Source organism: Ochotona princeps, chromosome 4 (assembly GCF_030435755.1).
Source record: "Ochotona princeps isolate mOchPri1 chromosome 4, mOchPri1.hap1, whole genome shotgun sequence".
Taxonomy (NCBI): Eukaryota; Metazoa; Chordata; class Mammalia; order Lagomorpha; family Ochotonidae; genus Ochotona; species Ochotona princeps.
The window spans coordinates 66054504-66078432 of record NC_080835.1 but is presented as its reverse complement, the minus strand read 5'-3'; the positions used below and the strand labels follow the sequence as shown (position 1 = coordinate 66078432).

General features: G+C 36.0%; 1 protein-coding gene and 1 non-coding gene across 2 annotated transcripts in view; one reads left to right on the top strand and one right to left on the bottom strand.

Annotated features, from left to right (window-relative positions):
- The window catches only part of NOX4 (NADPH oxidase 4), a 124364-nt gene that overhangs the window by 57104 nt on the left and 43331 nt on the right, over positions 1–23929 (top strand). Inside the window, exons 9-12 of the mRNA XM_004589813.2 lie at positions 11033–11249; positions 13427–13591; positions 13722–13784; positions 23420–23480. Coding sequence (XP_004589870.2) covers positions 11033–11249; positions 13427–13591; positions 13722–13784; positions 23420–23480 — 506 coding nt within the window. The remainder of the gene's footprint in view (positions 1–11032; positions 11250–13426; positions 13592–13721; positions 13785–23419; positions 23481–23929) is intronic.
- LOC118759589 (U6 spliceosomal RNA) lies at positions 19465–19570 on the bottom strand. Its single transcript, XR_004996282.1, has one exon. It is a non-coding gene; the product is annotated as a U6 spliceosomal RNA (small nuclear RNA).

The window sequence follows — 23929 nt, the reverse complement described above, 5'->3', positions numbered from 1 at the left end:
GGACAGCTTTAAGTGTGGATCATGGGCAGAGTAACAATCAGTTCTAACACTGGGCACAGGCTCTGCATTAGGTTCTTTGGAGCAAGAACCTTACACATCGTATCTTTGCTTAGAGATGATAATTGCATGTTCTCTATAAAAGGAAGTAGTAATGAGGATTTGGATGTTCGTATTAGGGGCCAAGTATATTCCTTTGCTAACTTGTTCTAACATTTCCTTCGATGACTCCCTCCCTCCTTTCTTTCCTTCCTTCCTTCCTTCCTTCCGTCCTTCCTTCCTTCCTTCCTTCCTTCCTCCCTTTTTCCTCCTTTTTTTTCCTATTCCATTTAAAGATATACTTATTTATTTGAAAGATAGAGATACAACAAAATAGGGAGGGAGGGAGTCAGAGAGAGTTCTTCTACCACTACCTAAGTACCTGAAAAGGTCAGGACTGAGCAAGCTGAACCTAGGAACTCCATCTGGGTTTTTCTTCTGTGTATCAGGGGTGTATGCACTTGCACCATCTTCCACTGCTTTTCCCAAGCCAGAAGTGACCTGGATCAGAAATGGAACTGCTGGGCATGAACTGGCACCTCTATGGGATGATGCCATTGCAGGGGCTAGCCTTCCCACTATGCCACAAGCCCAGCGCCTAAATACCTTATTTGTAATGGATTTGATACTCTTGTTATCTAGTTGATATTCATTATTTTTATCATTCTTCTTGTACAGTAGATGTTTTAATCTTGGATTCTTAATTGCTAGAAGTCTTTGAGTAAACTGAGAGAATCTATGAATGTCTAAATGCATTCATACACTACACTCAGATGTACAGTTAGGCATACATACACATTTTTATTGAGCTTTGTAACACACTTGTACATTTTCTGTTTGAGAGGGTTCCCCAACTTTTGTAAGCTTACCAAAGTTGCCATCCAAAAATATTTTTAATTACTAAGCTGAAGACTTCTAAAGCTGTATTTAAGCTAGATAGCTATAATATTACTTTAGCAGATTTTTAAATCTCCTATTTGCATTTTAATGGGCTAAAAAAAAAACCCCACTGGATTGTGATTTCACTGGGACAAGTTTCTTTTCACATAAAGACAAGTGGAAGGGCCCATCACAGTAGCCTTGTGGCTAAAGCCCTCGCTTTGAATGTGCCGGGATCCCATATGGTTGCTAGTTCTTATTGCAGCGGTCCCACTTCCCATCCAGCTCCCTGCCCATGGCCTGGAAAAACAGTTGAGGACGGCCCAAAGCCTAGGGGCCCTGCACCCACGTGGGAGACCCAGAAGAGACTCTTGGCTTCAGATTGGCACAGCTCCATCCATTGCAGCCGCTTGAGGAGTGAACCATCTGATGGAAGATCTTTCTCTCTGTCTCTCCTCCTCTCTATATATCTGACTTTGCAATAAAAACAAAGAAGTCTTTTAAAAAAAGACTAATAGGGCTTTTCAGCGTGGCCTAGTGGCTAAGGTCCTCGCCTTGATCCCATATGGCCGCTGGTTCTAATCCCGGCAGCCCCACTTCCTTTCTATCTCTCCTCCTCTCAGTATATCTGACTTTGTAATGAAAATAAAATAAATCTTTTAAAAAAAAAAGACTAATAGAAGGAGAACTGTTCCTAAAAAAATAGTGATCAACTTAACAATGTTATAACTAATTGAAAAATTACATTGAAATCATTCATTATTTCAAGATTTTGTGTAGTTTCATATGTAAGAAGGACACAGATACACTTAATTTTTGTTTTGACATACATAGCAATATATGGTTAGTATCGTTATCACCTCTGTTGGACACATTGGGAAATGCAAGATGTAAGTTAAAATAAATGGCTGTTCAAACTCTGTTTTCTGGTAGCTGAGGTGGTAGGATTGAACCGATAAGGTATGGCCCTAGAACATATATTTCTTTTACTTTTTTCCATGGATGATTGAATTATATGTTCATTTGTTTTTTGGAGTGTATATATGCCAGTGAGTGAAATTATTTTGTGTGAATGAAAAACTATGGCATCTTTTTATCTCTGTATGTTAGGAATGGGAAGCCTTCAAAAAGTTTTTAGATATACATATTATAGAAAGTTTGGATTTCGATTTTTTTTAACCTCTAAGAATTTTAGTTTTAAATGATGTCACCTCCTATGTGTGTGTGTGTGTGTGTGTGTGTGTGTGTATCTAAGAAAGTTGATTTTGTTACTTGTTTATGACTTCAATTTGTTACCTATTGTATGGATTCTAAGATTCTGAAGTAAAAATTGTATGCTGCTTGTTACAGGTTAACATGAAAATGCCTTCTTTTTGGTACAGTTTTATAAATGTTTTCAAAACCATGTGACCTTATTATGGTATATATTTGTAAATATAATAGCTTTAAGATGAATCTAATCATGAAATTATCCTTTTGTGATACTTTTTTCCCCCAAAATTGTTTCATATAACAGAAAAATAACAGTAAAAGAAGCTGGATTCTAGACTAAAGCTGATCCCATAGGAAAGAAAGCCTGTCTCTGTATGTACCCTCAGAGTATGCTTTTGTCAACTGATTTTTTAAAAAGCACAAAAAAAAGAGAAAGAGAAAAGACATTATTTACCATATTAAAAACAATAAGTCCACTAATCTCAGAAGCCATTAACATCTAAAATAATTTTGTCATTAACTTTCTCCATCAGTTAAATGACAGATCAAGTTGTGAGAGATGAATTTGATAATGTAATCCCAAAGTCAATAAAATATCCCAAGTGACCATGCAATTTTCTTTGATTTGCTTAGTGTTTTAAGCTAACTTTTGCATTTGAATGATTTAAAACAAACTGCTTGAATTCCTGGGTTATGATAGAGAAGAAACACGATTGATTGTTGGATGCTCTCTAATGTGATCTTGAGCAAATCCATATTGTTTGCTTTTTTTTCCTCCTATTTATTTGGGTTCTTAAAAAAAAAGTGAGTTGGGAGGACTGGGCAATACAACTTAAGTAGCTAATCCTCCATCTCCAAGTAGTGGTATCACTAATGGACACCAGTAAATGTCCCGGCTGCTGCAGGTCCCATCCGGCTCCCAGCTTACCATAAGCTATGGCCTAGGAAAGCAGTGGAAGATGGCTTAAAGCCTTGGGATCCTGCAATCATGTAGGAGGCCTTGGAGAAGCTCCTGGCTCCTGGCTTCAGATTTACTCAACTCTGGCCTTTGCAGCCATTTCAGGAGTAAACAGGCTGATGGAAGATCTTTCTCTCTTTCTCCTTTTCTCTGTAAATCTATCTTTCCAATAAAAATGAATGAATCTTTTTTGAAAAAATGATTATTTATTTGAAAGTCAGAGTTACACAGGAAGAGAGAGAATGTACTATTTGCTCGCTCATTCTGAAAATGTCTGCAATGGCAAGCTCTGAGCCAAAGTGAGGCCAGAGCCAGGAGACAAGATACAGGAGCTTCTTTCAAGCCATCTTCTCCTGCTTTTTAAGGCTGTCAGTGGGGAATTGGTTTAGATGTAGAGCAGCTGGGTTGTCAAAACTGGAAGCTTTATCAGGTGTTGGACAACGCTGGGCCTCTGAAATCTGTTTTCTATAGAACTTCCTCATTTACAGGATGAGGATAAAGAATTATATTTCACACACCTGTTGGGAGAAAAAATTAGAAAATATACATTGAAATGACTATATTTTTAATATAGAAAATTGCCTGAAAATTCTCTCCCTTTTTATTAGCTAATTTACTTTTAAAAACTAGGTCAGTATAATTAATTATAGAAATAAATTATGCCTTTTGACCAAGATTAAGTCTAACTCTAAAATATGTATCCCAGTAACCTAGAGCTCGTTCATGTATTTCATTCTTTTTTGGGTTAGTGAGAGGAATTTATGAGGCAAACAACCCTAGGCACTTTTTAGAAAACTGTCCATACCTTTTAAGGCTCACTTTCCAACTATTCAATGATGCCTGTTCTTCAGCTTAAGGAGAGCAACAGAGATAGCATAGAGGAAGGACAATAATTGAATAGAAAAGATACTTCCATAAACATCTTGGAGGAGATGGTATGTGGCATGGCGGGTATGCTTAAGACACAAGCACCCCATGTCAGATTTCAGGTTCGTGTCCCAGCTGCTGTGCTTCTGATCCAACTCCCAGTGATGTGCCTTGGAAAGCAGCAGGTCGTGGTCCAAGCAGCTGGTTCTGGACACCCTTTTGGGAGACCAGGTGATGTTCATGCTTTCTGGCTTTGACCTTGCCCAGCCTCAGTCTTTGCCAGCATTTGGGGAGTCAACCAGAAGATAAATGATATCTTTCTTAATCTGATTCCTATCCTTTCTCTTAGGTATGCCATTCAAGTAAAAAAAATATGTAAAAATAAAAGCAAGCTACTTGAAATTCTCTGGCAGTGGAAAAATTCATAAAAACATTTATCAAGAAATATAAAACCGTGTACATGGTATAACACATCAGGTGAATCGAAGAAGACATAATTTTATAGTTGAATTGCAGATGGACCCAGTGTCCCTTATATCTATTACATATCTGTGAGTTGCAATGTAAAAGAGAAAAAGAAAAAAGAGCCAATGGGATGTGCTCATTAACCCACAAATACTTATGAGAGTAAGAAAAGTTTATGCTTATCTTTATCCATGCAATCCATTTCACATATCTCTCATTCACTTTTTATTTCCAACTCCCTTTACATCTTCCACTCACTCTCTTATAAAATAAATAGAATTACATTATGTAACTTTTAGTGAGGAAAGTGCTAGATGCATAATTTTCCTTATTTTTGAAACATTGTAGATGATAATAAAGAATATGTGTTTGTTTAAATTTGACCTGGATTCTCACTTAGTTACTGTCTCTTGTCTTTCTTATTATCCAGGAAACAAATTATTATGATAAAAAAATTAGTATTTTTTAAAATGTATTTTATATTTGAAAGTGACCACAATAGCTGGGTCTGGACCAAGCTAAAGCCAGGAGATATTTCTGGGTCCTCCACCTGAGGGGCAGGTATATTAGCATGGAATTGGGTCTGGAGGGGAGTAGCTGGAACTCAAAAGGTGACCATATCTGATGCTGGTATTTCAAAGCAGTTACTCAGCCCATTAAATCACAGCACTTTCCCTAGAGGAATTAGCTTTGTAGTGGTAATTACTTTTTTTTAGTATTACTTATTTTTATTAGAAAGGTACATATACAGAGAAAGGAGAGACAGGAAGACCTTCCATTCACTGGTTCCAAGTGGCTCTAATGGTAAAAGATGAACCAGTGCAAAACCAGAAGCCAGAAACTTCTTCCAGGTCTCCCGCATGAGTGCAGGATCCTGAGGCTTTGGGCTGTCCTCTACTGCTTTCCCAGACCACAAGCAGGGAGCTAGAAAGGAAGTGGAGCAGCCAGGACATGATCCAGCACCTATATGGAATCCCGGTTCATACAAGATGAGGACTTTTTAGCCATTAGGCTGCAGTGCCAGGCCCGAATAATTACTTTGTATTGCAGACTGGCACAGTTGTGTTCTGATGGTTGTGCTTTTCTGCAACTAAATTTTGTTTTAATTAGGAGACAAAACATTCATTATTTTCTGTTTTGATTTTTCCCTTGTAGAATGAATTAGGTCATTCTTAAATAAAATACACATTCCCCTTCCCACATCTTGTTTCCAAAACAATGAACAGTGTCCATTTTATAGAAAAGTTATTTTTCTGCATAATAATTATTTAACTATGTTCTTCATAATAAATTTAATAGCTACGAGATTTGCTGGTGTATTTTCCTATCAGCAAGATGAGAGTGAGAACTAGGGTTATGTAGTATTACCTGCCAAAGGACGCCTTATAGTTGTATAGCTTCTATGTAAATATGTATTGGAGGTAGAAAGAATATATGCAAAACATTTCCAAGCACATGAAATCATTTATGCTGTAAGCTACATATTTTTATGTATTTTAATAGTTTAAATTGTGATTTCACTTTTTCTAGTTATAGGGATAGAAACACCAAATTTCAAACCAAATACAAGAATGTACTCAGATATCAGAGCCTAGAAAGAAAATGTGTGGGCAGAAATCACACTGAACAAGACAGTTGGTTATTGTGGCAAAAGCTTTTGTCTCTTGACTTTTGAGTATTGTGTGTTTGGATAAGGTTTGTTTCAGGTTCTGGATGGGGTTAAAATCTCATGATGAATTTAGCAAGAGAGATAATGTTAGTCAAAGACTGCTCACTTCCTGCAAATATGAATGAACTAAATACCATTTAGCTAAAATTTTGACATCTACTTTAAAGTCAGAAAAGAGTTCAACATCTTTGTTTATTCAACCAGATGGAATACTCCTTGTTTGTATTTTTTAAGGTTTATTTATTTATTTAAAAATCAGAGTTGCAGAGACAGGGAGGAAAGAAGGGGGAGAGAGAGGAAGGGGTGTTCCAGTGGTAGTCACTCCCTAGATGGCCACACTGCCAAGGCTGAGGAAGGCTGAAGCCAGCAGCCACATGCTTCTTCCAGGATTTCTACATGGATAGCAGGGACTTCTGCACCTGGGCTGTTGGCTGCATTTCCCAGGGCATTATCAGGGAATTGGATCAGATGTGGAGCAGCCGGTTTGCAAAATAATGCCCCTATTGGATGCTGGCACTTCACCTGCTACACCACAATGCTAGACCTCTCTCTAGTGTTTAAGCAATTACAACATATAACCCATAAATTTCTAGTCATTTATTTTTCCAGTTAATGTTTATTAAATACCTGCTATAGGCTATAGGAAGTATTTTAAGCCCCTGGGGCGGCGGGGGGGGGGGGGGGGCGGGGAACCAAAAGCTTTGCCTTAAAAAGTGTGCAAACTAGTGGCAGAGTTGCAATGGATTTTGAAATTTAAAATGTTTTTGTTTTCTTGATTTTGGTTCTTGTCATGTTTTTAGCTGTAACAAGGTGAAAACAATGGCCGGAAACATGTTCTTACTCTAAATAAAAAGACTTATGAAACAGAACATGCAGCAAAAAAAGTAAATTTGAAGGAAAACAATTTTTCTCTCGTTTTATAATGTATTAAAGTCACTACATACATCAAGCTATTTGGAATTTTTAGTATGAAGCTAAGTAGTGATGAATTTATGGTTATATTTTTGCAGGTGTAAAATTTTGAAATATTTAACTTTTTCAGTTAAATATTTTATAATTATGTATCTTAAACCAGCAGATTCATTTAGTGTGTTGTATTCTTTTTGTGAATTTTTGACACCCACATATTAAAAACAACACGAACAACAACAAAAGAGAATGGCTGTAACACTATTGAGAAAGCAAATAAAAGAATGAAACCTATATATTTGAAACACTGGTGAATATTGAAAACACATGCTACGTTCATATGCATGCATGCTAGCGTGTGCTGCTGCTTGTGAGGACAGTCTGAAGGCTGGCTTATTCTGCTTCCTGGTAATGCACCTGCAAGAACAACAGTCAAGTGTTTTTTTTTTTTTTATGGTTTTGTTTATTTTTATTGGAAGGTTGATTTTCTTTCTCTCTTTGGTATCTCTAACTCTTGCCTTTTCTTTCTCCCCATGTAGATGTTCTTTTCAAATAAATCTTTAAAAATTTTGTTTTGAGTGCAAGAACAATAGTATCCTTAACCAGGCACCTAACTCACCATGAAACCCTTTGTCTCATGATTGCAGACCATTAGACATTCCACAAAGATTCAAAATTTCTCTTTTAAACCAAAGACAATAGAACTTAAAATTTAATGTTGAAAATTGCTGTTTACACCTAATCTGTGTGTCTTCCCTTAGTCTTTCCCATGCCATTGTCTCAAGTTGGTAAGGCATCTGGCTACCAGTCAGTAACATTTTTTTGCCTTCCTGTTTTTCATTTTTAAATGATCATTTATGTATGAAACAGAGCAGTGCATACAAGAGGGTTCCACTTTCTTGATTCCTAGATGCACTTGCTGTATTAAGACAAATTAGGGGATAATTATTTGCTTAAAATTAACTCACTAGAAACGCAGGAAAGATCCATTATATGCTAATAAATTACTGAAGGGATAATGGAGTTTGGCAGAGAAAATGAATTTATTTAGGAGTAAATGCGCGATACCTGATTGCTTCTGTTAATTTGTGAATAAATCACATGGCTTTGTCCACACTTCTCCCTCTTACTGGAATGCCTTTGTTATTGGTTTCACATCTGATACTGTACACTATCATGTGCTGTGGCCACTCAATTTAAATTAATTAAAATGAACTAATATAAAACCCAGCCATGTTTGTAGTCTCATGGAGCTCCATGTTCCATGATTGTAAGCACAGATTTCAACCGTCCCTGCCATCCCAGGAAGTTGTATGTAGTGCCTCACGTACTTCTTCAAGGTAGAGGTCATATCATTTAAATTAATAACATTCCAGAGTTGAGAATAAATGTAGAAAAGATGTATCTTAGTGGTGCATGGATGAGAAGAGTCAGGATTGTCTGATAGATGCTATTTTAACTGCTAAGAACATCAGTGCTTTCTTTGGCTGTGATGGCCTGAGGAAGCATGTTGAGTAGTAACAACAATGTCATTCCAAGAACCTTGCACATAGTGATTTTGTGTCTACTAAAATGTCAATATGATTTAGCAGAAGGGATGAATAGCGTACCATGGCCTGAAATCAAGTTCCTAAATTATAAGCAGCCCACTTTTACTTCTGTGCTTTTGTTCATTTTGAACTTCTTTCCTTAATATCGATCCAAACTGACTTTGGGTTACCTAAATTTAGGGAGTGATAGGCTGATTATACATGTCATACTCTGATTACTAATGAGTTAATCTCCTACCTCAGCGAAAGCCTTCACTTTTTCATTTTTATGATGAAAATAAAAATACTTGCCTTATAAGATTGTTTTGCCTTGAAGTTTACATGAGGTAGATGTTTTTAAATTTTCTGACACTTGATACTTAGTTAATAAATGTTAAATTCTCCACTTCCCTGTGTTTATATTAAATATATTGTGAGAATCCAATGAATGTGCTATATATTGAAAATGGAGAGCTTTGGGTGTGAGTCATTCTTTTGCAATTAAAATCTGTGGTCTGGTTCATCTTAAGATATTTTGTAAACTTGATTTTAAATTTCTCAAAGGATAGAAACTGTATTTTTGCTTCTCATTGAACTCTGTAGCACCATTTAGAGTATTGCAAAATACATTATGCTAATGTTCGTTCAACTTATGGCCATTAGAATATTGCCTAAGAATTCTGACCTGTTCACTCATCAACCATTATCCTAGTAAAAGTCAATAGAAGAAACATTTGAATAAATCAACTGTATTGGAAGCAGAATCAAAATGATGGATCATCTAAGTATAAGTTTTCAGCAGTTATATTTGAGTAGAGCTTTGTGTGTAGTCTGTGATAGACAAATCAGCTCACATTTGTGTAATATCCATCAGTTTATTCTATAACTGGGCTCTATCTACTGTATTCTTTTAAATGACCTATTATGTGAATGGTCTATTATTATATAATGTAATCCACTTCTTGGATGCCTTTGTATGTATTCAATGTTTCCTGTTGACTTCTTGATGACTTGTGTATTGTTTCTATTACTTGTCTAATTTTATATGAGAGGCAGGGAGAATAAACTGCCATTTTCTGGTTCGCTCACTAACTGCTCACAATGACTGGGGCTGGACAGGGGTCAGATGAGGATCCAGTAATACAATCAACATTCCATGTAGATGGCGGAAACCCACTTCCACATACCATCTCCTGGATCTGTATTGGCAGGAAACTGGAGTTCAGGAACTGGAGCAGAGAATTAAACACAGATACTCAGAGGTGGGAAACAACTTCCTCCTTGCTAAGCAAAACAGCTGCTCCTGGTGATGAATTTTAAGGAAGTAAATAAAGCAAAAAGAGAGAGAATAGAGAGAGAGAATGGAATCTATGGAAAGGAGGAAGGAGGCAGTGGGTGAGGGGTGGAGAGCTGCTAAGTAACAGGAAAACCTACGTGTCATATAATGGATCTGTTATGAGCCATTATTTACAGATTGGCTTTGATTTTTAATTACTATCTTTTTGAAACCTTTATAGCTGTGACATACTTAATGCTGCAATTTTCAAGGTACTAATATGAGTGATTTTTAGCATGAAGGGTGATTTAAAAGTAATAATCTTCCAAACAAGGATAATTCTGGGGATGAAATTTTTAATACCTTTTAACATAAAAACAAAATACATTCTAAAAATTTTCAGTGCTGTTCTAAATCTTCCTTTTAGCTTCAGGATTTCCTGTTGCAGTGCTGGTCTTTTTGATGTGCTGCTAAATCTGACATCTAATGGACTATTCTCAGGAGGTAGATTTTAACCATCTACTGATAAGAAATATATAACTGAAAGCTCAATAATACGTCCTAAAACATTGCAAAATAGAAAAACGACATGAGAGATATTTTGAGATTTTAGACTCTCTCTTCTGATTAAGCTTCCTGGATGGTTCTGTTTTGAACAAGGTTAGAAGTCATCAAATTTAGGGCCTGGTTGCTTACATAGAAATTGTCTTCAGGCTATAGGAGAAATAGGCTTCTGATTCCTGTGGTTTTGTTTAATGTTGCTTTGTAAATCAACTAAGTATATTTTATGCAACTTTAAGCAAATAAAAATTATGATTTGTGTGTATTTTTCCTTTATGTTTTGAGGTATAGAAAAATATTATCATTACAGGGCTTACTAATGAGAACATTTATATCTGATTGTATGAATGCTTAACAGACAAAGGCCATCAAATACAAGAATATTTGTGAAGGTCACTTTTGCTCTTTTCTGCCACTAATTTGCACCACGTAATTGAAGGATCAGAAAATGTGTTGTAGTCCTGAGGATATAAATATAAAGAATATAAATATACAAGAATAAACATATAAAGAATATAATAAAGTATTTAAGTTTTTTTTCATTTTTCCTAAATGTTATTTGTAAGGAGTACATTTCAAGACTTGGGTAGAGTTAGCAAGAAAAACTGTTTACTTACTGTGCTCCCTTTTTCATCTGCTTGTTTATTTGTGTTTTTCAAATTAAATTTCAGAGGGCTGCTGAAGTATCAAACTAATTTAGATACCCACCCTCCTGGCTGCATCAATCTTAACAGGACTCCCTCTCAAGATATTTCCTTACCAGTGCATCGCTCAGAACATTTGCATGAACCTGTCTTGGGAGGATTTTCAAAACCAGAAGTACTTGCTCAGAACATATCTGTGAACATTTGTGTGGAAGAGCCCAGGTTCCAAGCTAATTTCCCACAGGTCAGATTTATTCTATGTTTGATTCCTCTAAGTTCTGTGCCTCCATGCAGTTGAATGTTAAAATGAAGCATGTTCTCGATACTGTTTCATGTGTGATATGGTATCTGAGGATATAATATATTCTGTTGTTCTGTAATTATAGTTTCCTGAGAATTCAGAAAAAAAAAGACCCGTGTTATTACAGAATATATAAGCAGGAAATTTGTGCTTGACACATTGCATGATCTTTGCATACTATGGCCTTGCCCTTTGCTACCATAGAGATTACAGACTTTTCCACTCCACTGGGACAGGCACGTTGAGGGGTAACCATTGTAGCTCAGCATGCTAAGCAACCATTTCGGACATCTGCATGCCGTGTCAGAGTGCTTGGGATTGAGTTCTATCTCTCCTTGCTATCTAGTTTGTTGCCAATGCACTTTGTGGAAGTAGGTGATGGCCCAAGTGATGTGGAAGACCTAGATGGATTGACTTGCCTTTGGTTTCAGATTGGCCCAGTCTTGGCTAATGTGGCTATCTGGGGATTCAAACAGAAGAGGGACAATCTCTCTGCTGATCTATCCCTTTCTCTGTCACTCTGCCTTAAATTAATTTTAAGAAGAAAGACATGTTTAATAGTTGACACAATAATATCAAGTATTATGGTTATTTTGTTATTATGTAATTTTGCATTAAAGTATCATTATATTATAGCAAATAAAAATGATAAAGCCAGTTTATTGAATGCTTAATATCTGCTAGACCCTGTGCTAAAAAATTCTGCATGTGAAATTTCCTACAGTATTTGCAGTGCAAGCATTCTCAATGTTCTGCTGAATACTTTGACTAAATTCTTTATTCAGCTTGTAAACCATAGAGATATTGTACAAACTTTGGGTTTTGGCTAAAATGGTTGCTCTTGGAAAATTCTTCCTTCAGGTACCCAACAAATAGTTTAGTAAATGGGAATTATCCACATGTATGTTACACCCTGTACCATTAGTACCAGGTAGAAGTAAGGAGCAGTGTTGTCAGAAGTCTGTTTTAGAAAGAAATGAAAGAGAAGTAAAAAGCTAGACTGATTTTGAAGATTACTTTGGAATAAATACATTAACATGGTGCTAGTATTAGTGTAAGAGTAATTAGTACTGAGTTATTATTATGACTAATAATTAGTAACATACAATTTTGGTAATATGCTATTTACTAAAATTACTAATTAAAAATTACATGTTGAATATCACATAAATATTTAATCATTAATTAGTAATCTGCTATTACTAATTATTACAGTAGATATCTGTTAGACTTACAGTTTTGAAAAGTTTCCTGAATTTCATATGCAGGCAAGATATGGTGACCCCATATACTTTTCTGTATCCCACATTTTTGCCATACTTACCCTTCACACACAGTTTGGCTACATGTCATTGCATGCAAATAGACACATTTGCCTGAATGGAAAGTAGACTGTTCGAACAGTGATGGAAATAAGATTTTAAAAAGTGACCATTAAAATGAATTTCAGTGGGAGGCCTCAGGGAGATGAGAGAGGTACGCTGCAATTGTTAAGAGCCTAAGGCTTAGTCTTTCTCAAAGTACATAGTTGTCTTGGTTCAGAGCCAGGAGCAAAAGAGTTGTTCAAAATTGTTAGTTGTCCAATTCTGAATGGTATTCCTGCTCATATTGTAAAAGCAGGTGAACAGCACACTTGGAATATACCATTTCGAAATATTTGCATGTACATAGTTGATATATACACATATGTTATGCATGGATATTCTGAGCATTAAGGCGTCTAAGGTTTTCTTTCCTAAATAAAGAGCAACACAGGGACCCTTTTTTCTAAAATCATAGCCACATTAGTTTGAGCTTTATAACTGCTTTTTATTTTCTCTTTAGTTAAATATATTGTGAACATACATTATATGTTCCTGTTCAGATAGGATATGTGAAAGGATGAAACCTTAAGAGTTACTATTAATTGGCCTGGGTGTGAAGGTAGGAGGATGGAATTCCTTCTGTCTTATGCTTTTCTTTGGTTTGCAGTGTCAGTAATGTCTAACTCATTTTTCTTTTTATTGCTTAAAATACAATTTTTTTTTTTACTGAAATGTGTAATTTAAGCCATTTGTCAGGATAAATATTCCTATAAAATAAGAATTACTTGAAGTACATTCTCAACAATTCTCCCTTAGACTTGGCTTTGGATTTCTGGACCTTTGTGCCTGTACTGTGCTGAAAAACTTTACAGGTGTATCCGGAGCAATAAGCCAGTCACGATCCTCTCAGTCATAACTCATCCCTCAGATGTTCTGGAAATCCGAATGTTCAAAGAAAATTTTAAAGCAAGACCTGGGCAGGTGAGTCAGCGGTCAGCAACTTATAAAAGGTTCCTTTATAATTAAAAAAAAAATCGACAGGCATAAATAACATCATTGTTATAGCTGATTTTCTTTCTCAGTCATTTAAAATATTTTTTTTCCCTTTTAGTATATCATCCTACACTGTCCCAGTGTGTCTGCATTAGAAAATCATCCATTTACCCTTACAATGGTAAGAGAGCTGGTTCTTAATGTTTTGCAAAATTTTAACTGCTGTTTTTACTTTTTGTGTGTTGCGTCACATTCATAAAATCATTCTTTGCTACATTAGCCATAAGGGCTAAGTAAGCACCTTTTTTATACATAAAAATATTCATCCATTTAGAACATTTTAGTCTATGCATTCCTACGAGCTCACAACTTTGCTACTACATTTTGTTTTTAATGACAGTTTTCTACAATAGAAAAACATTAGATTTATTTAATATTCCAATTCATGGCAATATATAGGCTTTGCTCAGTTTCTAGCAGTAATTTGAGAATGCACATATGGTAAGGGTTCAGAAAAAATGTTATTAAAATGTTGAGATTTAGGGGTGATGTCATCCTTAGAATGGTAGTGATTTTCAGATTAAAGATATTAGTCCAGTTGAACACTTGGAAAGTTTGGGCAAGTTACTTTATCTTTTTGTGTGTTTGGTTCTTGGGTATAATTAAAAGGCAAAAACTGTTCCTATTCATTAATTTGTTGTGGGTTTAAGTGAGCTACTACAGATAAAGCATCCTAAACAATACCCGGAGCTTAGAAAATATCAGGAAAATGTAAATATGTGGTAACAATTGTTATGACTTTTATTTTCAATCTGAGTTTGCTGTTTGAAACAGATACCTGTCAAGACAGCTAAGTCAGGAAAAAGTTTTATTTTTGTGAGACAGAAAGGAAATGTTAGATCGTTATAGAAAATTCAGAAAGCATTCAATAGAATTTCTTTATATATGAGCAAAAAAACTACTTTTGCTTCATGTATTCTAAAACTTAGCAAACTTGTTTATCAATAATTAAGAAAAAATGCTCTGGCTTCTGGTGAAATAATTAGCAGCATCCTGTTTTATTATGAAAGATGGCGGTGCTGATCCTCCCTAGGACAGAGTTAATTTATAATTGATTGTTGGTATTGATAACTGATGAGAGTCTAAACACCCTTTCATCTGGTGCTGTGTTCTGTCTGGCCAGACTGTATGCGTAGAATTGAACAATGGAAGCTTAAAGCCTTTTGGACACAGCTCTCATCAGCAGCCAAGTAGCACTGCTCTTCCAAGACTGCTTACGTGGTCCAGGACGACATCCTATCATTTTGATTCTTGTTTGCAGTTGTAAGATTTGTTTCTGTCTCTTCCATCATATATCCTAAACCATAAATCTGGTGACCAGAAAAAAGAACTGAAAAGATTAGACAAGGAAGTTTGCCTTTTAAGAAAAGTCACGTAATCTTACAATCATAAGAAATTTAAATTTTGACACTGTATTTTACAGATTGTTTCTTCACTGTGTGTTTAAAGGATTAGGAAGAGATTTTTAAAACTTCTACTTAAACTTAAAACTTCCTTAAGCTAAATGATGTCCCTTAGGTACGTAAAGCTTCAGAGCTGTCTGTAACTTGGGAAGGTAAAGCCAGAGAAAAGGAACCGTTACAAGGGTTTCGAAGAAATGCTTACTGATGAAGTGGCTGTCAGATATAGTTGACCTTCAGATCACACTCTGAGTTAAATGTTTGAGATCCTCTGCCTGTTTCTTCCTAGCAGAGAAAAGAAAGAAGAAATGGACCTCTGTCTGAAGTGGCTGGGGAAAAAACTGCCAAAGACAACCCTACACAATTTGTGTGTAATATCTGGTTTGAGAAAAGAAGTGATTTTTTTACACCCTGTCTCCCATTATCCCACTATCAGTACTAACATTAATATAAAATTACTTTCTAGACAAAAATTACCAATACTTCTCAGATTTGCCTGGTAACCTCCAGATGACACAGAAATTAAATCTACAGTTGATGTTTTGTGTTTACATTCATCATTTTAAATATTATTTTTGTTTAATTTATATCTTAATAAACCATAGATCAAGGTACAATTTTAAAAACATATAAACATATTAAGTTGTTAGTAATGGTTTTCAAAGCAGTTTTTTATAGTAAAGCAAATTATTTTTGTCAGCCCATTTGTTTTTCATTCCGTATGTAGGTTTAGGAAATGGATTGTTGTCTTCAAAGATTTGGGAGTATAGTTGGTTCACTATACTGTACCCCTCAAGGAGTTCCTTGTTTTATATTTGCAAAAACAAGTAAATCTTGTTGTTACATTGAAATGGATTTGAGTAAAACCAATTATTTTAGGCTCAATTTTACATTATGTTGTTATGTAAATTACTATCTGATCATTTCCTTTTTGTCCTACTATTTGTTTTCTTAAAGATTTATTTATTTTTATTGGAAAATCAGATACACAGAGAAGAGGAGAGACAGGAAGATCTTCTGTCTGCTGATTCACTCCCCAAGTGGCCACAAAGGCTGGAGCTGAGCCCCTCCAAAGGCCAGGAACTTCTGGGTCTCCCATGTGGGTGCAGAGTCCCACGGCTTTGGGGCCTTCCTGGACTGCTTTCCCAGGTCACACGCAGGGAGCTGGATGGCAATTAGAGCTGCCTGGATTAGAACCGGCACCCATATGGGATCCTGGCATATTTAAGGCAAGGACTTTAGCCACTAGGCTATAGCACTGGGCCCAGTATTGCTACTTTTACTTGACATTTGTATGTGAAATGCATGCTTTTAAACATGTTTTCATTTTACATCCGTGAAGGGTTCCTTTGAAGTAAAAATTTTTGAATCAACTTCCCATAAGGTGATTCTCACTATAGAGCGTTTATATATCTTATCTTTGTTGAGGGTAATAATCCTGAGTAATTAAATTATGAAATTCTTTCATAATCTTTGCAGCTATTGTGTTATTTAACTTGTACTGCATTCCTGTGAGGCAAGTATCCTTAACTGTATCTGATGCAGAAAGTAATATGGCTCAGGGAAATTTAATAACAGTGCCCAAATCGCACAGCTTGTTGCTGATGGAGTTGAGAAGCAGACACAGCACTGCCTGGCAGCAAGGCGTGTTACCTGCTGTTCTGAGCCGCTTCTGTCTTGCTTCTTTCCCTGCTGATGTCCAGTGATTTCCTGTTGCTTACCTATTACTTTCGAACTGTCATGATTTTGGAGTTATAAAAACAAAAGATATATATAATTTAAGAGGGGTGTATTGAATATAAAAATGTAGTTTTTCAAGGGAAATATTTAATAAATTAAAATATAAAATTACATTCTTGAGATAGATAGACATTGTACAGAGGTGAAAGATCACCTCTAATAATAACTTTCATGTACTGTGCCAGAGTTGGAATCACATCTACAGATACAGTTGTCACAAATTTTAGAAATACAGGTTAAACCTTTGAAAATGAAAACGCAACCTCCAAATACAAAAGATAAGGTACAGAAATGCTGTGCAAAGAGTAACTAAGCTTTTGCCCTAGAGTTGCAAGGAATCCAAATTTGGAATTTTGGTTACTTCGGATGCTGTGATATTTCCTGTCATGACATCACCCTTTCCACACAAGGAAGACGCGCTGATTTAGTGGCTTTTCCCAGGAAGTCGTAATTGTTTTCTGCTGTGCACCAAATTTGTCTCAAGGCCGAGTCTCAATACATGGTTGCAGACCACAAGATTGACAGAAATCAGAGGGCATTGTGTATTATTAGACTGTGAACTTCTGAATTCAGCTTCCTGAAGCTGACCTGGAGCCCCTAATTATGAGTAGAATAGCTTACACATGAGAATTAAGGGGCTTGGTTTATTTCCTTGTAATAGATGGTTAATAATGGCAAATTCTCTGCAGTCTTTCCAAATGTTAAGTATTCACTAAATTATTTTTTGGTAATGACTTAGGGACCAAGGCATGGCTGTAACTAATTTTTGCCTCATTTTGCAGTAAACTGTGGCCATGGACTGGTTTAGATGCAGACCTTGGGGGAAACTCATAATTTGCCTCTTACAGTTTAGTAGTCTTTAGCACGAATGAGGCTTTAGTTGAGCTTTTTTGGAAACTGAATGGGAAGTAGACATGTGCATGTTGGACGTTTGCTGAAACTATACCAGCAAAACACAACAGTTAGTAATGGTTGAGGCACCAAGACATCAGGTAGAACTTGGTGCTATAGTAACCATGGAAGCCTCAGAAGATTAGACAGGAGCTGTATTATTGAGATGATAGTTGAAAGTTGTCATGTTATCTTGTTTTAAAATAATGTCTTATTTTAATGTAAAAAGCATGATTTTTTTTTTTTTATCCCTCGAGTGACCAGTCCTTGCAATTGAGATGCCTCCCAAGAGATATATTTACACGTAGGCCAGGAATCTTTCTTCTGCAGTCAGGAGTTGGAAGAGCTCCCTCAGCGGTTCCTTAGCCAGCAGCACTCTGAGCTGCTGCTGAGTCGTGAATCAATGTTTTGGTCTTGGCAACGCAGAGAAGAGGTGTAAGCACGGAATCTGAACAGCACACTACGTTCTCCATTACAAATAGCATTTTGAAAACATGTAACTTGTGTGAAATAACTACTTTTTAAAATTTAAAATTAAATTTGAGATATAACTTTGATTCATTGACTCAAACATTTGTAGTTCCAGTCACAAATTCTGTCTGTTGGAAAGGACGAGCAAATAGTTAAGTCATCCCTTTGATCAAAGGGATACGATTGATGGCAAAGTTGGGATCAGAATCCAAGTGTGCTGGGTTTTCTTCTTTAAACGTGTGTAGGTTTTATTACAAAATGTGTGTTGACTTAAAAATTGTACAGAATTTTGCATTTTATTCTTTAACTATATAATAACCTACTAGTTCTCCCCCCATTGTGATCTACACTTGCCAGGTTCTAATAAGGTATGCTCTCACTTAACTTATATGTGTAAATAATTGATGAAGAGACCATGGAATCTGTTTATAGTGCTTACTATAAAATGTAGCATCTTTTCCTATTTAGCTTGACATATTTCTCATTAATATTTTCATGGCTTTCAATCATAGAAATACTATAGAATCTGCCTCAATACTAGAACTGACTGAAGTCTACATGAACACCTTTCCATCTTTTTATTTCTATTCAGAAACAAGCAACTGTTTCTAACATTTGTAGTCTACGTTGTGTGATTCCTTATTTTTAAGCTTGGACAGCCTGTTTTCACATATTTTTCCATGAGTCAGAGGCAAGTCTCGCTGTGAGTTTGTTATTGTCTAAGTTTTTAACTCTTAAAAATCTCCTTTAATTGTGACAGATTCTGTGTCTCGGGCTCATTTTCTCCTCCCATACTTTAGAAAAACCCTCATTTGTGAAATTACTTGAGCTCCTGGTACGACTCTGAAACTTTTTAGAGTTTTGATCAATATTTGTAGAGTACATGAATAATTCATATAAAAAGTTATTTATTTTCAGGTTAATTCTTCAACGTATTTAACTGACATTTATTTACTATCCTGATCTGATATATATATAACATACTCTGGAATATTTAACAATTTAGAATTAAATATATATATTTGTTTGCAGAGCGAGAAAGGGAAACAAATGACAGATGACACTAGTTCACCTCCGAAATGGCATCAATGGCTACAACCAGGGACCCAGAACTCCATCTGGGTTTTCCAATGGAATGACAGGGGCCGAAGTATTTGGACTAAAATCCACTGTTTTCCCAGTTACACTAGCAAGGAGCTGAATTAAATATTAAACAGCTAAGAGCAAAATGCCAATTGGCATTTTGATATGGAATTTTTGTATGGTAGATGGTTGCTTAACTCACTTCACCACAGCACAAAAGATATGGAACACATTGTAAATTTCTGTGTCATCCTTGCACAGAGCTCATGCTAATCCTGTCTTAATTGTTCCAGTTATAGTTATGTGCTGCCAAAACAAGCACTAGGAACAGTTGTTGAGGTGTAGATTTTGAGTTTACGAACATACAGGAAAGAGGAAGATCATAATAAGACATGGTAATAAAAGTCAGAAAGTTCCATCAGGGTTCAGGGAAATGAACCGTGTTCTTGCAGGGAAAATGAAGAGTTTTAAAATGCTGGTACTTGGCAGGAGCCTTGAAGAGTTGCTAGGGAAAACAAGAGAAGTGGAAATGAAGTTATTCTAAGTGAATAGATGAGTAAGTGAAGAAATCCACCTATGTAGAAGACCTCAGTTATTTTCTGGTCTCTTGACTTCATCCTGCCCAAACACTTGCTGTTGAGAGTGTTCCTGGAGAGTGAACATGGGACTGGAAGATCTCTTTCTCTCTGTGTGTGTATTTGTGTGTCTCTGTCATTCTGCCTTTCAAATAAAAACAAATAAGAGCAACTTTAAAATACAGTGAGACAGGGCTGGTGTTGTGGTATAGAGTGACAGTGATCACTTTGACAGTGGTTTATTCCATGAAGAACCTCTTCAGTTATGAAGTGATATTCTCAGATAAAGACTGTGTTCGTCTGTTGAATCCAACCAACTTCAGAGATTTTATCAGTGACTTGTAAAGGCATAATTCCCCCAAGGTTAAAGGAAACAATGTTACATTTTTTGCTTTCAAGAGCAGACCAGCCTTTGAAGTTGTACACCCCAGCAGCACATGAGGGAGAAGTTTACAAGTAGCCTGTAAGAACAAGGGGATGCTAAGCATTATACACAGTTGCTTTATACAAGGCCTGCAAGGAAAGATTGGAACAGAGATACAAATATTTACAGAATGTGTGTTTTCATATAGAATGCATTATGAGCTCAAATCAAGTGGCACACCCAGGCACACAATGCCAAGTCAATTTTGCTTCCTATTTTGATTTATTTTTGACTTAGATAATCTTTTCATAGCCTAAGATCTAGTTCACAATGCCAAATAATATGCAGCATGTGGACAATAATAGCCCATAACTGTTGATCTTGCTTTCTATGAGCTACAACTTTTTTTTAAGATTAATTTTTATAGCACAGTCAGATATACACAGAGGAGGAGAGACAGAGAGGATGGTTTTCCATCCATTGATTCACTCCCCACATGGCCGCAATAGCTAGAGCTGAGCCAATCCAAAATCAGAAGCCAAGAGCCTCCTCTGTGTCTCCGTTGTGGATACTCAGCCCAAGGTTTTTGGCTGCCCTCAACTGGTTTCCCAGGCCACAAGCACGAAGTTGGATTAAAAGTGGGGCTGCCGGGATTAGAACTGGCATCCACATGGGATCCTGGTATGTACAAGGCAAGTACTTTAGCCGCTACGCTACCACGCTGGGCCCTGTGAGCTATACCTTTTATTACATGGACAATGTTCCTAGCTTTTACTTTAAGGAAGTAAAAATGGATGATTTTTTTATAGATGATAAATTCTTATTTGGAGATTAATGCCAAATCTGGTTGCTCCAAGATTTAGTGGGAACTGGCATATAAATGAAAGTAAACACACAATAACAATTTTACCAGAATAACACCCATGATCCAAAAATGCAACTCGGTGAGGTTCTGAAATTTGATCATTTTTAGCATGGACATGATGCCACACAGGAAAGTTACACACCTGACCTCATGTACTACGTCACAGTCAAAACACACACTAATAATATTATATAAAACTATCTTCAGGCTGTCATTATGACATGTAAATGGAACATGAATGGATTTCTATTTGGTCTTTGGTCCTATCATCAATAGACTATCTCATGTATTATTTCCCAAATTTTAAGTATTTCCAGTTCTAGATTTTTTGGATAACAGATAGCCAGACTATAAATGAAATTTAAATATATATGTACATATATAGTATAATATGATTTTATTTATTCAACTTCAAATTCAAAATGACACAGAGAAGCAGCGAGAACAGCTGAATATCTGCCGTCTACTGGTTCATTCCCCAAATGACAAAAAAAAAGCCAGATCTGAGCTGATCCCTTCGGATCCACAAACTTTTTTCAGGTACCCCACATAAGTACAAAGGCCCAAGGTCTTGAGATGTCCTCTGCTGCTTTCCCAGGCCATAAGCAAGATACTTATTTGGGAAGGATAACAGATAACACTTGAAGAGGCGCCCATAGGGATACCGGCCCGACAAGCCGAAGATTAGCATTCAATACCACCATACCAGCTCCCAATTTTATATATTTAAATATTTAGAAAATACTTTACGTTATCCATTTCTAAGTGTTTTATTTATTTTAATATTTTCTATATTGTCGTTAGCAGTAATAATGTTATCAAAAACTGACTGGTAGAATAGTTTGGAAATTCTGTATTGAATTAATCTCCAAACATAAATAAATATAATGTACTTTTAATTTGCTTATAATTTATTATGAGAAAAATTATTAGCACCTATATTTTTTTCAAAGATTTATTTATTGCAATATCATGTGTACAGAAAGGAGGGACAGAGAGAAAGATATTCTGCTGATGTTTTACTCTCTAAGCGACTGTAACGGCCAGAACTGAACCAATCTGAAGCCAGGAGACCGGAGCCTCTTCTGGGTCTCCCATGCAGGTGCAGGGTCCCAAGGCTTTGGGCCATGATCGACTGCTTTCCCGGGCCACAAGCAGGAAGCTGGATTGGAAGTGGGGTGTCGGGATTAGAACCTGTGCCCTTATGGAATCCAGCGTGTTCAAGGCGAGTGCTTTAGCCAATAGGCTACCATGCCTGGCCCAGCACCTACCTTTTTATTTAGACTTCTTTAAAGCTACTTTTAATAAGTTGCAAATACATGATATCCTTCATCTTCCATTATCTCCGCTTCTTATAGCATCATTGCATTATCTCTGTTAGTCAACACAGTGAGCACTAAGCTCTTTTTTTTGGTAAGCTTTATTTTATTTAGTTGAAAGGGAGATTAACAAAGAGAGAGGAAATACAAACAGAGCAATCTTCCACTTGTTGACTCACTCCCCAAAAGGCTACAATGGTGAGGCTGAAGTCTGGAGGCAGCACATACGTTCAGATGCCCAAGCATTTAGAACTTCCTCAACTGCTTTATTCTGCTTTCCCAGGTATATGAGCAGGAGCCGGATCAGAAGTTGAGCAACCAGGACACGAACTGGCAGCAGATTTATCCACAAGGCCACCGTGTCATTTTGAATGATAAGATGTTGGTCTTGCTTTATCTCCCCGTTTTCAGCCAGTGCCATTTTCTTCCATTTATATCTAAATGTTAACCTCTAACTCCTCGTAACTCACGTGATTGCTCACAGATCTCATTCATCTTCAACAAATGCCACATTGCCCCTCTGCTCCATTTGATTTTTTTATACACTCCTCAGACATTTTCTTTACATTTTCTCTAATTGAAATAGTGGTGTGCTTTAGCTAAGCACTGGGTACTGCAATGGAGCCATATCAGAATCATGTCAGTTCTTTTTACTGGTTGTATGTTCTTAGGCAAGTTAACACATTCACAAATCAACTGATTTACTCTACTCTGCAACATTATGTGAATTTTGGAAATAAGTGCTTAGAACTGTCCTTGGCATATGTTACATGATAAATGATGTTTGTTGATAGACAGATGATCCCTTTCTCATCATCCTCGGGTAAGATGTATTTCAAAATTCATAACTGTCAACTTTAAAAAGTGTGTACATCCCATTCATTCATAATATGTCCACAGGAACATTCTCAATTTTATGAATTAATCAATATTAATATGATAGTATTAATTAAATAAATAATATTAATTCTTAGTACTTAAGTGGTGTAATGATCTAAAATATTAGACATTCTTAAACCAATAGAATTTATTGTTGCATTTTTTTTAGTGTCCTACGGAAACAAAAGCAGCATTTGGGGTCCATCTTAAAATAGTAGGAGACTGGACAGGTACGTAGAGCATTGAAGTTTAAGACGTATGTATAGGAAATAATGGATGTAAAAACACTAAGCTTGCATACATGAAATATGTGAAAGGTGTTCACCTTATATAAAATAAATCAGTCATATAAGTCAATAAATCTTAATGTGAATGGGTTTAAATAGTATAACTATCAGTGCGTGAAGATAAATATATGTTTCAAGGTTTTCTCTTTTGTAACCTATACTATGCTAACATTTGTATTTTCTTCTTATAAAGATGTATTTTGATACAAAAGTGTATCAGATATCAGTAATTATGTTCTTTGAAATAGTGGAGATTTTTAGTAACCAGTCTGTTGGTGATGCTTTACTCACTTATTCAGTTAATATTTTGATTATTTGAAATGTGCATTTTACCAAGAGTTTGGAGTAATAAAAGAAGCATAGTTCATGCTTAGGATCAACCTGAATAACTA